Source organism: Dunckerocampus dactyliophorus, chromosome 15 (assembly GCF_027744805.1).
Source record: "Dunckerocampus dactyliophorus isolate RoL2022-P2 chromosome 15, RoL_Ddac_1.1, whole genome shotgun sequence".
In the NCBI taxonomy this organism is placed as follows: Eukaryota; Metazoa; Chordata; class Actinopteri; order Syngnathiformes; family Syngnathidae; genus Dunckerocampus; species Dunckerocampus dactyliophorus.
Genome location: NC_072833.1, coordinates 2,782,927 through 2,801,061, shown reverse-complemented (window position 1 = coordinate 2,801,061; position 18,135 = coordinate 2,782,927). Strand labels below are relative to the sequence as shown.

The window sequence follows — 18,135 nt, the reverse complement described above, 5'->3', positions numbered from 1 at the left end:
TTTTTGTAAAAGTAGGTTGGGAAAAGTTAGAATATTATGGGAATAAAGTCATTTAAAAAAAGAGTCTTTAATAAAGTCAAATAAAATGTAAGAAAATGATTTAAGAAAGCAGTCTTAAATGATGTTTATGATCAACATAAGTACTTTTATTGTTGTTTGTGTCGCCACTGCATGCTCCTGTTTAAGGGTCCGCTTGCCGCTGCGGCGACGCTGCTGCAGCTTTAACGGCTCCATCATGCCTTGCGGTGCCCCAGTTCTGTTCCCACGTAATTTACAAGCGCCCCCCCCCCTACCCCCCCAGTCACCCCTCAATGTGCACACACTAGCAGAGTGAGAGAGAGAGAGAGAGATGCGGATGCTGCGTGTCGGATGTCCGGCGAGTGGAGCGAAGTGAGGGAGTGAGCAAGCCGTGTTTACATGCACATGCGGCGGCAGCGTGACGCGCGTCGGCCCGCTGCAGACGGCAACTCCCCCACCCCCGCTTTTGCCTCTGTCCCTGCAAAGTAGCCCGCCTTTCTGTAGCAGAGGACTGTTTAATCCTGCGTGGAGGTGGACATGCGTGAGCACACGGCTGTGACGAGGTATGTTTTTGGGGGGGTTCAATCAGGCCTCATCATCACCGCATAAACAAACAATCCGTGCTTTGATTTCCGTGTGCTAATAATAGGAATACTTTGCACGCGCGTACAGTATAGGTGGCCTGGCATCATAGCACGAGCCAACATTAGGTGGTGATGCTTATGGAAGGAAAGGAACTGTGGCAAGCTGCTCTTCTTTTCAATTCCTGGGCTGGATTGTGTCCTACTACGTACACTAAAGTCCTGCAGCTTTGTGAGTCCTCAAGGAAGCAAGGACACAGCAACTTTGCCATTCATTGCCTTGTAGTCATCGCGTAGCGCAGTTTAGTAACTACACGGTAACTAATCCCGTTGGTCTTTTTGCAGACAAGCCCCCCCCCTTCTCACCAACTTTAGCTTAGAGATTTACGGGCTTATTGTCTCTTGCCAAGCTGATTTACTTTTGAGACTGCAAGGTGTCGTTTAGTTTCATTTGGCTTGTTGTTGCGTTGGTGGTTCGCAAGCTGCTTCGTACTGGAAGCTCTTGAGAATGTTTTGACTCTTGGATTCATTATTTTTGGGTGTTTAAAGCCACATAAATAGGCTTGTCCAAGCTGCAATTCGCAATTTTTGCACGCCAACACTCACATTGTGCAGTGGGGTACGTTGTGGTTGTCTACAGCCATGCATTTGACTCTCAAGATGTTTTTACTGCATTTTAGTGTGTTTGAAACGGCGCTACTTGGGGGGCAAAAATAGGATTTTCCAAACTTCAAGTCACCATGTTTGCCACGAGGCAGTGCAACAACACTGGTGTTGTCCAGTGGGGTACGTTGTGGTTGTCTACAATCACGCAATTTTTTTTTTTTTGAGTGTATCCGGTCTCGTTCAAGTTAGCTTTTTGACTAATGTGGCTAAAAAAATTGCTAACTTAAAATGTTTTAATGTGTTTAAACTCATACTTGGGCCAAAAATTGCGTTGCTGAATCTGCAGTTCACCATTTTGGCCACAAGGTGGCGCAAATACACGTACTGTCCAGCGAGGTACTTTGTGGCGGATGACAGGCATACAGGTGTCCTCTTTAAGAGTAGATTAGCAACAGTGATATTAATATTATTCAATGTATTGACCCTGTCAATATCTCGGACAGCGTGCTCACTTTTTTGTGTTTTGCTTGTCAGTACTTGAGAATGGGCCAAAGATAGAGTTGAGAAAACTGCAGTTCACCATGTTTGCCACTAGGTAGCGCAATATAGTCCTACTGTCCTGTGGGGTGTTTTACGGTCGCCTAGAAATGCATCCTACTGGGAGCTGTTTCTAATAAATAGACCGTCCAATGGCGAAAAAAGGCTGACTTCACGTATGTTTTTGAAACTGCAATGCACCATTTTGGCCACTAGGTAGAGCAAGTACACTTTGATGGGGTACGTTGTGATCGTCTACAACCACCACTTCTCGTTTTTGTTGAAGCGAAACTGTACTTTTGGAGCAATGGCACCATTTATTTAACGCTTTTCGATGCTTTTAGCGGCTCAGTAGCACATCTGTAAAAGGTAAAAAGTGACGTCGGCGCGTGCCAGCTTAAAATCACAAGGTCACGGGCGTATTACTTCCCTGGCCGGCCTGAGTGCCTCCATCAAACTAAGTGATATCGTGTAGGACAGGGGTCAATCTAATCTAATTTACTTTTTATATTCGAGTAACTGCTGACATGAACATTCCCTCTTTTTGCTGCGCTCCTTCTGCTACTACTGCTAGCGTGGCCAAAAATAATAATATAAAAAAAGATTCCCTAAGGACGAATGTTGCGTGATCCCCGCTTGAATAATCGTACGTTAGCGTTAGCATCATTTGTTGCAGTGCAAAGACGAAGAAGGTTCGTTTGCTTGTTATGGCTTTGAAGGTCACATTGACCCACTAGCTCCCCTTGAGGCGCAAGGTGGTATTACCGTGAATGCTGTAATTACCTACCTAAAAACCATAGAGGACAGAGCGCTAATTGGAAGCAAAAATTATGTTATTTTTTTTTTATTTGAAAAGTCTTTAAAAAATTTTTAAAAATTGTTTTTTTTTTATTTTTAGCACAGCAGCAACACAAGCAGTGTTGTCACAACTCCAATAACAAGCGTACGACACATGACTTGCATAAGCCAACAGCTGAGTGGAACATTTTAAAGCTGCAAGCTGACAACGGGAGGTCGCCTACAGCCACAGCTGTTGCTGCCAGTGTGTAGGAAAGTGCAGCACGTACTCAACTCACGCTAAGTGAACACATTAACTTGCTCCAAAAGGTCCAACTCGAACCGAATCAGTTTTTCCCATTGGAAATTAATCTGTTTCAAAAAGCCAAAAATGGTAACACAAAAATGTTTTTATAGTTTTACAAGTCTAGTTTTGCATGTAGAAAATAATTGTAAATGCATATAAACACATATAAATGATGAATGACAGAGATAAGGGAACATTTAAGGTTAACTTTTACCTTCATCGAAGACGTGACTGTTCCCAAAGACACCACGTGGCAGCAAGATCGATACGGACGCCACCTTCCTGTTTTGCCGTGAGTCATTTATTGAATTCAATAGTGTTTCTCACGTCAATAACTCAAAATGGAGCCAAAGAAAGTTGCAATATTGCTAAAGACGGTGGAAAACATGAGTGATTTCAAGAAATAGCTCATGATGATATCATCGACGGGCGACGTAGCAGGCTTCCGGTTCCTGTTTCCGTGTAGCGGCAAGCTTCTAGGCTGCTAACAAGGATGTTTTGTTCTAAAAATCCGTTAGGAATACGGTCGGACTCACGCAGTGTACTAACAACACGACGTGCGACATGTTGTACGCTAACTGGGGAACACATGCAAACTGGTGTAAATTTTACACGTTAACCAAAAAACATGCTACAGTGGAACCACGGTACAGCGGAACCTCCGCCCCGGTTAGCGTGTTTTTGCCTCGGTTTGCGTGCATTCTCCCGTTGGCGTACAATACGGCGAACATCTTGTCACGTTATTAATACAGTGCGTGAGTCCAGCTTTATTCTCAATGCATTTTGTCTTATCACAAGCTGTCCTTCCTTGTTAGCATCCTATTAGTTAGCTAAACAAAATGGCAACTGGACGTTGCGTTGCCCGTGTATGACGTCAGCAGCAGTTGATTCTCAAAAACGCCTTTTTATAGTTGTTGTTTTAAAAATGATAGCTTCACATGCATGAAACAATTCCAAATGCGTCTAAATGATGAATGAAAGGTATGAATGAACATTTTAGGTGAGACGTGACTGTTCAAAGACACCACGTGGCAGCGAGATCAACCACCACCACCTTCCTGTTTTCAGTCAGGTCAAGAATCACATCTTCAATGAAGGTCAAAGTAACGTTAAATATTCATTTTTCCCTTTCATTCATCATTTATATGCATTTCCAATTGTGTTCTGCTTGTGAAACTATAAAAAAGTGTTTTGTGTTAACATTTTTGGCTTTTTGGAAATAAATGAATTGGATTTACATTCTTCCTTATGGGAAAATTTGATTCGGTTATGGAGTGGAATCGAGTGGAACCTGCTGGAAGGAATTAATGACGCTCAGCAAAGTTCCGCTGTGGAGCAAAATGTGCAATTATGCCCCCTGGTGGCTGTGGGCGGCATAGAGCAGTGTGATTGGACACTTCAATTAAAACTGCCAGGATGTCATTGCTTTGATGTTTTTTTATGTTGTCAACATTACAGTCATGGAACAGAACAAAGAGGTCACAAACAGGAAGTAGTGCTTGTTTCTAAAGCTAATGCTATCATCCCCTGGCCGATGTGTGATCAGCAGGTCAGGTATGTTGCATTGTGCATATGTATCGGACTCTAGCTTGGTTTGGCTGTATTTTCCATTGAAATATGAACATGGAATGATGTTAGTACCATATCAATATGTCAGTGGTTACGACGGCGTAATGGGGGAAAAAAAGTGACATTTTGAGAATAACGCCGTAAATTTACGAGAGCAAAGTCGAACTGTTACGTGTCAGCGGGAAAATAGAGCATAGAACTTTCCTCTCGCTTCAGGCAAGCTTTTATTTATAACGTGGCAGCAAAACAGAGCAGTTGAGCGCAAACGGATTAGCATGCCTAGCCCCTCTCACTTCCCCCGCCTCCTCCACGTGCCCAAGGGCAAAGGTCACATAAGTCCCCCCTTTTCAGGCAATGCCTGTAACGTAAAGTTGCGAGTTGTTTCTCGTAAATTTACCAAGTTATTCTCGTAATATTACACGTTGTTTTCTCGTAAATGGACGATTTTATTGTCGTAAATTTACGACTTTATTCTCGACTTGTCAGATTATTTTAAGACTCCGTCATAACAGGCATTGCCTGGGACAGCGATGGAATGGGGGAGGGGGGCTTATGTGACCTTCGGCCCCGGGGCGAAGGTAATATTGTGACTTTTTTTCTCGGAAATTTGCGACTTAAATTTACAAGTTCTTTTCTCGTAGCTTTACAACTTTATTGTCGTAAATTTACGACCTTGCTCTCCAAATCTCTAGATGAAGTAGTAAAGTATACTTCTGTCCCCCCCCCCCCCACGTTTAGGCAGCAAAGACAACGTGACAGGAAAGCGCTGGTTTGCCTCGTTGAATTGTTTTTGCTCAACTTTCCCACAATCGATGCAGTCATCTGTGCGAGGCCTCGGCCGCGACAAAGAGCTGAAAGGGGGCTGCGTCGCCATGGTGACGGATTGTTTGCATTCAGCCGCTTGTTGGCCATGTGCACACACAAACACTGCGGCCGTCTCTTTTGTCAGTGAAGCCCCGCTGTCGCTGCGTCCTTTTAAACGTGGACGTGGCGTTACATCATCGTCTGTTTTGGACGTGTTTATCCAGACTTTGAGTATTAAAACCATGTTTTTAAAAAGCTGAACTGATGCTTTTCTAGGCCGTTTACGTGTATGCTTTTGCGCTTTCAGTCTTAACAGTTGTTTTTCATCTTCCAGGGAACTTCAGTGTGTCTTCAGTGTTTCCTCCCTCGCTCTGCCTTCTGCGGCATCCCGGGAATGACACTTGAGGGAACTAAGTTTAGCTCGGACCACGCAAAACGCAGACGGCATGTCCGTCCTATCTGTTTTATGTAGTTCTTTTTGCGCTTTGCCTCTTTCTGTTAGCTTGCAGTTTGCTCCTGGTACGCAGGCTGCTGACCTGGCGGCCATAAATATGACATTTACTATGGCCGGCATTTTTTTCAACAAGTAAAAACGTTGAATGCCCTCGTGGAACTGTCACATCCGCCACTACACACGCAGTGTAGCAAATTCCAGCACACTCCTTCCTGCTCAGACGTATAGCTGCGTCTAAATGTGGCGGTATATACATTTACACGCACCAAAATAGCTGCGACGTTCACTCACGGGCTAGCCTTGTATGATTATTCCGTGGCTGCCGTGGTCGCGCCCAAAACACGGGAGTGGAATATGTACGTACAAGGAATGCAGTCTCCAGTTGGTGTAAAAGTGCTTTTTATTTCATCGTGACGATGCTAAAGACTAACATCTGACTCCTCCAACGGCCTAGTTGTGAATTGAATGCAAGCAAATGTGTTGCTTTAATGTAATATTAAAGACGCACGCTTCAAACGTCTGGCAAAATGTTGACTTTAAAAGCAAAATATCAGCCTCTGATGCCCAAAGGGATTGAAAGACTTTTATGGAACGCAGACCTTCAAGGGTTAACTCAATTTGCATACTTGGTCTTTTATGTACAGTATTTGGTGGGTCTGAGCGTCGCAAAAAGTCACATTCTCTGATTTACTTCACTTAAAGCGGCTGTCATAAAGTCTCTGTGATCAGCACAGTGTTGAAGGACTGCCTTTATTACAACCGAAACCAAACATGGATTGTCATTACTGTTAGTTTTGCAGTATTTTTGGAGGGGGAGGGGGCACAAGCCATTAATTGGTTCCGATTTTGGTCCAGACTCAGATGAAGGTGAGGTTTTTGTCACTTAAAAAAAGTTTGCAACGTTATTTGCCCTTGCGTCCCACTTTTTACATCACATTATTTTGTAAGTTTAATCAACTTTATTGGCATCACCAGTATGTATTATTTCATTCAATAATGCTAATGGCTTACAAAACTTACAAAAACTACCAATTAAAAAATAAAAATGGGGAGAAAAAAAAAATATATATATGACTTTCTAAATACGGGTTTTAACGTCATTATAGACCTGACCACATGAAATAACACGCCTATTGCTAGACAGCAAGCTAGCGAACTAACCAGCAAACCGCCCCGGTTAGCATGTTAGTCAGTTAATGTAAAAAAATTTAAGCCAAAATTTTGCCTCGGTTTAGGTACATTGTCTGGTTAGCGTACAATACGGCGCACGTCTTGTCGTGTTATCAATACAATGCGTGAGTCCAACTGTGTTCTGTGTTTTTATCACAAAACATCCTTAGCTTCGAACAAAGAGGCTAGCTCGCTAACAAAATGGCAACCGGTACGGTCATCGGCACGTGAGTCTCAAAAATGTTGACACAAAACAAGTTTTTTTTAGTTTTACATGCATAAAACAATTCCAAGTACATATCAGTGAGGAATGAAAGGGATAAATGAACATTTAAGGCTACTTTTACCGTTCTTGACCTTACTGTTCCCAAAGAGAGATGCCACACATTTCTTGAATTCAATTAAACTCAACAGTGTTTTCCACCTTCTTTATCAAAATAGAGGCACTTGAAACTTGGTTTGGCTCCATTTTGGCTTACTGAGGCGAGAAACACTACTGATTCAAGAACTCACTGCTGTCTTGAATTGTCAAACTATAAAAACGTGTTTTGTGTGAACATTTCTGGCTTTCTGGAACGGATGAATGGGATTTACATCATTTGTTATGCGGAGAAAATGATTCGGTTAGCGTCCATTTTGGTTGGAACAAACTAATGATGCTAACCAAGGTTCCACTGTACAGTTTTTTTCATTTATTACAGTGACCGCCACTGTATTGAAATGTTATTTTTGTACTTTATCCACCATAGCTACCTAATGTTGTGGTAGCGCTCACTGACACCCTAAACGATCCAGTTTGTTACATGAATTGAGATTAAAAGGTCGTATTTCTGCGAGCAAATGGTGATTGACTTCGGCATGATGTCACACATTTGTGGTTTAGAGAGCGTGTTTAATCACAAATGCGTATGAGTTGGATGGAATCACGGTGTGGCATGAGAATCTCATCACCACGGACTTAAACACAGCACTCCAGCATTCGGGTGGCACTTGTGAAAATGTGACACCTCAGGCCCAATGCAAATCCCCAAGCAGATGCCTAATGTGCGCCTTGTAATGCACTCGCTAGTCTGTCGTTTGAGTGAGAGTCCCACGCGGGGATGAATTCCGAGGGTTAAGCACCAGCACCTTCTGCCGCGGTCCGCTTTGTGGCTGCTGGGGCCTGCCGCTGCAGCCCTGCCAGGTTGATAATGAGTCCGCCGAGGTGCTTGTGTCAGCAGTTTGAAATAGCTTTCCTGCTGCGTGCATGCAACTGCTGTTAGCTTTGCCGCATGGAAAACACACCAGAAGGGGGACGAGAGCCAATGCACCACAAGTGCATATTTATATATAAGATTTGATCTTATTAAAAACCTCAAATGTACTTGTTTTTCTCCTATTTTAGGCTGGCCGATGAGACGTTTTAGCGCCTCCTTGTGGTGTGGAGGAATGAGGGCGTCTGGATGAAGGCCATGGAGCTGAAAGTGTGGGTGGACGGCGTGCAGCGCATCGTGTGCGGCGTCACAGAGTTCACCACGTGCCAGGAGGTGGTCATCGCGTTGGCACAAGCTATCGGTAACGCTGCAAGGATGCTCCAAATTTACCCTTCGTCTTTTGTAGTACTATTTACATGCTTGTGTTGTGGCAGTTGTTGTTAGCGATGGTAGCTGCACCAAACATGAATCCAGTAGTTGAATAGTACTAAAATGCACTGGCAAGATATCGCAACTGGAATTTTTAGCAAGCCGGACAATGCGGTAACATCAACAGAATTCACTTGTTGCTAGGCAGAATTCATAGTAGCATTGCTTGCACGCTGCAGAGAAAGGACAGGGAGAGTCGGCAATAACAAACAGGCAAACACACATGAAGTTACTCCAAATAGGTAAGGATAAAGTGACGTTTTGTACTGAACTGCACTAACAAGCTATGGAAATGCGTTACAAAGCATCTCAACTGGATTTTTGAGCAAGCGAGTGCGGCAACACAGAACTAAACAGATCCCTTTTACTTGTCGGGGGGCAGAATCACTTGCACGCAGCAGAGAAAGGACAGGGATGTTTCCTCCTGATCTGTAGGACAACAGAATGAAACAGATCCTTTTTACTTGTTGCTAGGCAGAACACATAGTAGAATTGCTTTCTCACAGCAGCGAAAGGACCGGGAGGGTCGGCAGCAACGCACCCGGGCACTACACAAATGAAGTTACCGTACTCCAAAAATATAACGCTGACAGGACTTTTTTTTTTTTTTTTAAATACACTCACATCTCAATAAATTAGAATATCTTTGAAAATTTCATTTTTTTCAGGAGTTCAGTAGTGAAAGCTGTACGTCAGGGGTCACCAAAGTGCCCCCCACGACCACATGAGGTGCCCGCAAGCCTGCTTTTCATTCAGGTTTTCAGTTACTAATGAAAGAACAGTAGAAAGAAATGCATTCTGAAATACAAAATGTGAGTTGTGGACACCAGTTTTTATTAATGTTCTGGTAAAACAAGCATATTCGCTTTGTTTGGGTTTAAAATAAGCTCTGAAAATAAATGTTACAAAAATGAGTAGCTCTTGGCCATTTTCATTTTGTAAAAGTAGCTCTCACAAGGACAAACGTTGGTGACCCCCGCTGTACGTTCTATCGACAGAGTGAAACATTTCAAGAATTCGTTTTATTTTTGAGTAATTTGGATGATTATAGCTTACACTTGAAAAAAGAAAAAGCCCAAATTCCGTATATGAAAAGACAAAAACAAAAGTCAACAAGTGTAATATCACCGCTAGATTTGTTTTCCTGCCGTTTGTTGTGAATTAAACACATCCTTTAAAGTAGTTGCTAGGCAGAATTGGTAGTGCAATTGCTTGGCATGCACCACCCAGCAGAGAAAGGACACATACGAGCTAATGAAGTTACTCCAGGACTTACGAGGGTTACGGGAGAACGTTAAAATATATCAACATGAATCCCTCAATGCCGGAAGGTAACACGTGTTTTTTTCCCACCGCGACGCCCCCTGTCGGGTAGGGTGGCGTACTGCCGTGTCCGCACCCTGTGTGGTTCTGTTTGATTGATGATGGAGATTGTGACGAGTCTATTGTGTATGCTTCAAGTGCAAGCCTCAGATGCCCCCTGAATGGTCAGCGTTTCTACCCAAGATAGCGTTCGCCTGCTTGTCTTGAGCGGTGACTGTAGCAGGAGTTATGGCGCTCACTGTGCTTTGTGCAGCCTCTGTCTTTTTGTCCACACCAGTTGTGATGAATGTGCTTCTTTTACTAGCGAGCACCCCCGCACACACGCACGCACACACACACGCACAGCTGTGAACCATTGAACCCAGTTCCCAGCGCCCACCTTTTGTTGCGGTGGAATGTCAACCATGATGGTCCTTTCTTCTGTGCTTGTTTCTACCTAAATGAATGAATGGTTCGATTTTATTCTCTCCGAGGCCGCACTGGCAGATACACATTAATTGAGAAATGGCGGGAAACAGAGCGCCACCTGGCCCCCAACGAGAACCCTGTGGTGTCCCTCAACAAGTGGGGCCAGTACGCCAGCGACGTCCAGCTCATCCTCCAGCGGACCGGCCCGTCTGTAAGCGAGCGGCCCAACTCGGACGGGCTGGCGCGTGCGCCCGAGCGCGCCTTCTACCGCCAGAGCCTGCCACCTTTGGCCAAACTGCGGCCATCAGCGGCGGACCGCTCACTTAAGCGAAGGGAGCCCAAACGCAAGTCTTTGACCTTCAGTGGAGGAGCGAGAGGTCTGAGGGAGATATTTGGGAGAAGCAGAGACACGGAAGGTAGTTGTCTTCCCACACAAGCTAATGAGGTTCAGTGGCATGGCGTGATCCTCCTACCTGTTTTTCTGCGCAGCTAAACAGGCCCAGCAGCGTGGCGTGAGCTTGAACCTAACCCGGGTCCTTGGTGGCAGCAGTGGTGGGGCCTCGGTCCCAGGGAGTCCAGCCCGCGAGCTGGGCCGACTGGTGCAGCTCCAGCGAGACAAACTCCAAGTCCTGGAAAGCCGCCTGCTGGGCTGCGAGGCCGAGCTGCGAGACTGGGAGGAGGCCAGTGAGGTCAGCCAGTGTTGACTAGCAACCAACTCCACCCCAGCCATAGTTTGTTTTTTCACGTTTTCATTTTCCAGGATGGAAACCTGGAGGAGGAGCTGCTGCTGTTGGAGCAGCAGGTGAGGAGGAACGACGCCGAGATGGAGGAGGAGGAATTCTGGCAGAACGAGCTGAGCATCGAGCAGGAGAATGAGCGGCAACTCCGGCAACAGCTGGCCGAGCTGCAGGCCCGCGTACGCGACTGCGAGGGCAAGCTGGCGGAATACTTGGCGCGCACACAGGTTAGCTGTTAGCTTAGCACGCTAACATCCTGCTTCTTGGCTACTTGGAGGGGAAGATGACATCGTATGATTGGCATAATTGTCAATAATAGTAATGGATGATGTTGGAGAGAGAAATAAGCATTGTGCAGAGACAAAAAAGTGAGTAGAAAGCAAAACAAATGTTTAGAAATACAAATGATGATACAATTTTTATGTCGGTTTTAAAAAAAAATGTCACAAACAAGACAGAGCCACCTGTGAGTGCTTTTATACACGCTAAATATAGTTGTAGGCGCTGATACATCCTGCTGCGCCTCGTATGAGGTGTGTTGTAACGTAACAAGCGACATTCACAGACAGTCCCATGATAACGTGTTTATGAGCGAGGGGGAACAGGTAGCGCCAAATCTATTGTGCATCTATTTGCAAACAAATGAATGTACGGGAAGCACTGTTTTGTACCATTTGTTCCCCCGCTAGAGCATGGAGGCCGCCCTGGAGGAGGAACGCCTGCAGCAGGAGGACGAGCTGAGTCACATGATCAATGAGGAGGAGGTACGTGACCAGTATGAATGCATTAAAATGAGACATTTCATTGCACGGGAAGTGTCACCATATTTTCAACAAATAAGCTAGCTAACTAGACAGACATTATTCCAAGGTTTTTGGTGGGCAGCACTGTGTAAGGTCGGAAGTAAACACCCACACTATTTGGCAAAAACGGTAATCCCTTGGTTAACTGGTTCCAGACACGACTACAATAACCGAATTTCCGCAAAATAGGAGAGAGTTCCTTGTTGTCGTATCTTTGGGCCGATCGCATGGCATTAAAAAAAGATGGACGTCAGCCTATCATCCATCCTCACTATGATGTTTGTCACTTGATTCATATACAGGGCATGCATCTACATTTGTAAAATGCACTACTTCTGGCTTTGTTTACACCACATTTCGCTTAGGCGCAAGTTACAGGATCTCTGTAGGGACACAAAGATGGCTGCTGAGCTACTGAGCAAACTAGTTAGCCTCCAATTTATTTATTCTAAACTTAAGAACGGGTTTGGATTTGAAACTGAGTGGGGAAGGAGGACAAAGTAAGAACCCAAAAACGTACCACTTCCGCACGGAATGAGAACTTTTTTTTCACGGTCATGCCGGACTCTGCATCGATGGCTGACTACACAAGTTAAGGTAATGTAATGTAAGGTCTCATTAATGTAACATTACTGACACCTAGTGACCAGAATCCTACATATGACTTCAATGAACAGGCCACAGTCAACCACTAAACAGCCATCATTTATTAAGTAATTTTTGAAAATCCGCAATAGAGTAAGCAAGTGATGTTTTTCCTCATTTAATGCATTAACTGGGAGTACAAAATCCATATGCATGCAGTAAGGCGGTTCCATACATGCGCAGTAAGGCGCTATAAATGGCATTGTGTGTCCTTCGCATGTCTTTTCCCACTAAAATGCTGCATTTCAGTTGGAGGCCCAGCTGGGGAAGGTGACTGCAGAGCTGGATGCGCAGGGCCAACACACAGCTCGCCTGGAGAACGGCTGCAGGGTGTTGGAGCGCTCGCTCGGACAGTCCAGCAAGAAACTACAGGTCCGTGTCCAAACAACAACAGCAGCCGCAAAGATAGTTGTTTGAAGACGAAGATGCTCGCAGGGGTGTGAAAATCCAATCCCCTCCTTGCGTTGGAGTGGAACCGTGCAAATCTAAGCTTATTAGGTCGCCAAGTTCAATCAGTGGTTTGCAGGAAGGCTCCAATGGATCATCTGCTTTGATCAAAGCCCTCAATGTAGAGATGAGGTCCCTCTGGATGTAAGCTAATAATGAGAAAAGGGAAGGAGGGTGTGGGAGGATATTACAGCATTCTTTGCCTGATTAGCAGTGGCTCAAAGTCTGCAATCCCTTGCCTGCGCTTGCATAACAAGTTAGTTCTTAAATCAGGTTATGTCTAATCATTATTTAGACGTGACAGGTATATTTTTACATTTGCTATAACGTGTGGTTTTTGTTTCATAGGAGAAGGAGCAGGAGCTGGAGCAGCTGACCAAAGAGCTTCGACAGGTCAACCTGCAGCAGTTCATTCAGCAGACTGGCACCAAGGTCACCGTGCTGCCTGCTCTACCGGCCGGCGACGACAACAACAACTTTGGCACGTACACAAAACACACATTAAACACACTTATTTGACAGCAAAAACTAATCACTTGGCTGATCATTATAAGGAGGAATTTCATAGGAATACGGTACTAGCTCTTCATATTGTACATGTGTATACAGTGCCACCCTGTGGTCTTATGGATTATGACACCCATGCGTACCCCTAGTATGAGCGTAAGACAGCAGCAGCGATCCCCAACCTTTCGTTCCCACAAACCGCCGGCGGACAAATGATATTTATTACGTGGCGTGTAAAACTAAAACAGGCATAACATCATATAAAGCTCAAAGTGAATACAGACCCACCATTAACCAGTATGAGCATGGAGTTTGAGGGATTGTGCGTCATGACAGGCTAGCATGTGCTAGTATGAGCTAACTTGAGGTTGTGGACCGAGCAAATATTTACATTAGCACTCAATTACGTAATCAAACATTACGCTTATAGTATCAGCATTTAGGATCAAATTGGACAAAGTTCATACGGTGCGTTTAAGGACAAAGAGGACGGCTCGCTGCTTGCAACGAACAACGTAAACATACAAAAACTGTTGAAAATGAGGTTATATGAAAAGATTCAAATGAACTTTATAATACATAATTATACTCAAAATATCTCTTTTGCAAATTCCTAAAGAGTAATCCATTCACATTTAAATATATACATATAAAAGTAAAATATATAATAAAATATACCTTTTATGCATTTAAAAACATCTTTGTAGTTTGCTCATTGAGGTGGGGAGTAATGCATTCCTCTTATGAATTATGTATAAAATACACTGGAATATAAATATCATATTTAAATAAGATCTAAAATAATACAAAATGTAACTATAATCCTATTTGCTTACTACAATAATACTATAATTACTATAATTGTTTGCTTGCTCCAGAGATGGACTGTGGCTCTTTGAGACGTCTCTTACCCAGCGACCTGCGCTCCCTGCAGAGCACCACCACCTCCAGCCTCAACCCTGAAGGCATCTACGTTTGACCTTCAACTTTCAAAACACTTGGCGATGGGCGGCGGGTACCTACAATCGCACGCCCCACAAACTGCCTAAAAAAGAATTGTAGGACACTCTTTTCTGGGCTGCCTCTTCCACATTAGGACTCCAAGTGATGTCAGACACTGCAAGAATGTTTTTTTTTTTTAAATTATCGGAATGCTAACAACCATCAAGAGTAGAGAAGATATCAGGATGTCAACAATGCATATGCACGGGCATGCACACACCACCATGTTCATATTTGATTGCCTTACGCTGATGTGTTTAACGCACACAACAAGTCAACTCAAAGTAGCCAGCAAACACATCATTTTACGTAGAAAGAGAATATAGTCAGGGGATTTATTAGCTCAGCTTTGGGCGATTCCATTTTGATTTGCTGTAAAATTCCTATGAGAGTAATGGAGGAAAACGGACTTCTTTAGCTTAGCTCCATTTTTGCTTTGTAATGCCCGAAAGCCTTTAATATCCCCTTTTTGTTGCAGTCTTAACACTTTCTCCCTCATTTTGGAGTGATGGAGGCTTCTTGAGCTGCAGGCTTGATCGTTAGCCAACGTCACACCCAGGTTGGCCACCAGGTGGTAGCAAAGTCAAGATAATTCACACTAAAGTTTTTGCATTTTTTTCAAACTCTAAAAACACTTGTAGCAGTAGCTCCAAAAGTGCATCCTAATGTGTAAGCAGGGACTCTGTAGTGTTTTTAACTAAACAAAAGATGTCTACTATGAACCAAAGCTAGTGTGACAAAACATTCAAGGAGATATTAGATGAATGTATTTTTTTACGCACCCGACAAAGCATCCACTTGAAAACAGCAAGGCTAGATGTCACCTGCTCTGTGGCCTCTTTATAACAGCTAAATGTATGCATTTGGAGAGACGCCTGCTTGCTCTCTTCGTTAGATTTCAACTAAAACACATCAGAGGATGATATAGTAGTGACTGACTAAAAAACAGCATGCCTTACTGAGAGGAAACTGTAAATAACATTTACATGTCATTCAAATAGACCTCATCCATATGCAAAAAAAAAGGTTTGTTTTGCTTTGGAAGATGGCAAAAATGAAACCGGGTGTACAGATATCGCCTGTAATTGATTTCTGTTGTGCCATTTTCAATAAAAATACAAAAATGATCCATTCCGCTGGTGATTCTCCTCGGCAGGAAAGGTGGATTAAAGTTTTGTGGGTCTAGAAAGTATCGCAACCTTTTTTGTTGACAGGCGAAAGCACCGGTGACCCTCCACGGATAAAAACAACTTAATTTTTAATGTCTTTTTCGGACAAAAAGCAGACACAATTTCAACTTTGGAGGAGTTGGGAAAGTTTGCCCATCAGTGCGGTCTATAGCCGTCATATTTCAACTTTATAGCCGGGTCAAGGGGGGCTCTGATTACATCTGTCACCTTTTCACCTTCCCACAAAAAGCTAATCCTGTCATACAGCGTCGGCTGACCCCCCCTTTTTCGGATTATTATTGCACTTTTTAGCAGCCCAATTAAGACTACACGGGGTGGAACCATAGATCAGTATCCGCATACAGGGGACAGTATAAGAATGTGACAGCATCTCCATAGAGGGACATGGAAAACCATAAGATCTATTACCTTTTATTGCATCACGAGATAGATTGAATTACTGTGTTTACACTAAGATGGATAATGCTAGTGTGTGTGTGTGTGTGTGTGTGTGTGTGTGTGAGGCCTGGCTGCCATTAAATAGCCCCTTGGCCCCTCTCCTGAATCTGTTTACTCTGCACTGGGCATGCGAGTAAACAGATGGGCATCCATGAATTATGGAAATGACGACGGCTTTGATTAACCAGCGCACACTTTTTGTGGGATAAAAGTAACTTGGGAGCCGCCACGGTGTCACTCACTCACGACAAAACATGTTTGTGTACGTTAAGTACTCGTTTTCTGAGGGGGATTTTTGTCTGTATTGAGTAGACACAAGGTATTAGCGCACAGATTAGCGCTCCAAAGCTTGACTTGTTTGATTCCATACATTCTACTCTGTAGGGACGCCGCCATCTGCTGGATTTGGCCGGTTACTGCATCATTTGGGCCCCAGTGCAAGTGGACTGGAATGGTGAAAAGTGGCTTATGTCGGCACCTTTAATCACATCGCTGCATGTTTAGTTCTTATCTTTGCCTCCTTGCCTCCATGTACTGGATTTGGTGGGTTACTGCACTGCTTGAACATAATGCAAGTGGACTGCAAACGGAAAAACACTCTAGTGTGTGTCTTTACCTCCTCCTACTGGTTTTGGCAGGTTACTGCATGATTTGGCCCCAGTGCAAGTGGACTGGAATGGTGAAAAGTGACATGTCCGCACATTTAATCACATGGTTTCATGTAACTATGACAATCACATGGTTTCATGTAACTATGACAAACCGTAAAGACAACCCTCTAGTGCTTGTCTTTGCCTCCGTCTACTGGTCTTGGCTGGTTACTGCATCATTTCACCCCAATGCAAGTGGACTGTAACAGCAAATACTGACAATAAATCATTGTGTCTGTGCCTTCAAACACAAAGTTTCATGGAAATGATGACAAACGAAACAATATTTGTTGTAGTCTTTGCTGGGAGGATCTGTGGAACTTTAGCGTAGCTTACAAGAATAGCACTCATTAGCATCTTGACTGGTTTGAGGTCCGGTATTCTACTCTACTTATGTCGGGTGGATCTGACTGGTTACTACTACCATTTGGACCCGATGCAAGTCGACTGTCAAACCAACAGTGACCACAAAACAAACAAAATGAGTTCTTGGCGACTGATTGCAGTTCACTGGCGTAATTCTGCAAACTTTACCAACAAAAATTGCACTTTAGGAAGTGCACCTTTTAGGCAATGCAGGGGTGTCCAAAGTGTGGCCAGGGGGGTTTTCTACTGGCATGCGGCACATATTACAAGAAAACTACAGCAAAAGTTGGGAAAAAAAAGAGCAAAAAGGCATCATGTAATCACAAAGTTTAAAAGTATTAATACTAAAAACAAAATGATTCACTTTTATTACCTATAAAACAAAGTTGACACGGCTTGGTTTTAATTTAGAAAATAAAAAATATCAAAATGAGTTTTATTCCCCCCCTCCTCACATTTCAAAAAACATTGTATTATATCTTCTTGTGGGACAACACCGTTGAAACGAAGACACAGTGGAACCTTGGTTAAAACCATTCATTCGTTCCAGAGGTTCCGACTCAACTGAATCCATTTTTCCCACAAGAAATAATAATATAATAATATTAGTAAAATAATGTTATTATTAAATAATAATAGTAAAATAAATAATTTAGTAAATTCAACTAATCCGCACCCGAAAGCCAAAAATGTTCATACCAAATTTTTTTATAGTTATACAATTATTATTTTATATGCAGAAAACTATTTGGAATGCAAATGAATACATACAGTATAAATGATGAATGAAAGGGATAAATGAGCATTTACGGTTACTTTTACCTTCGCTGAAGACATTACTGTTCCCAAAGACACCATGTGGCAGTGAGATCAACACAGACACCACCTTCCTGTTTTGCCATGAGTTATTTCTTGAATTCAATAGTGCTTCTCACCTCACTAACACAGAATGCAGCCAAGGAAAGTTACAAGTGCTGTACCGGCATTTTGATAAAGAAGGTGAGAAACACGCCTGAATTCAAGAAAAAACTCACCGCAAAACCGGACGGTGGTGGTTGACCTCGCTGCCACATGGTGTCTTTGGGAACAGTAATGTCTTCGGTGAAGGTAAAAGTAACCTTAAATGCTCATTTATCCCTTTCATTCATCATTTATATGTATTTAGAATTGTTCT

The 18,135-nt window shown here is 43.4% G+C and overlaps 1 protein-coding gene across 4 annotated transcripts; it reads left to right on the top strand.

Moving 5' to 3' along the window:
* Positions 1–319: 319 nt before the first annotated feature.
* On the top strand, positions 320–16,822 carry rassf8b (Ras association domain family member 8b). 4 transcript variants are annotated; one of them, XM_054753579.1, is made up of 9 exons: positions 320–581; positions 8,208–8,377; positions 10,242–10,592; positions 10,666–10,865; positions 10,937–11,140; positions 11,603–11,677; positions 12,611–12,733; positions 13,157–13,289; positions 14,194–16,821. In XM_054753579.1, the coding sequence occupies exons 2-9, from the start codon at positions 8,266–8,268 to the stop codon at positions 14,292–14,294; spliced, it is 1,299 nt and encodes a 432-aa protein (XP_054609554.1). In that variant the 5' UTR covers positions 320–581; positions 8,208–8,265; the 3' UTR covers positions 14,295–16,821. The 4 variants fall into 4 exon arrangements, with proteins under 4 accessions (XP_054609554.1, XP_054609556.1, XP_054609555.1 ...); XM_054753581.1 differs by lacking the exon at positions 320–581 and adding an exon at positions 1,084–1,218 and having other exon boundaries at positions 14,194–16,822; XM_054753580.1 differs by lacking the exon at positions 320–581 and adding an exon at positions 4,088–4,380.
* Positions 16,823–18,135: the final 1,313 nt, after the last annotated feature.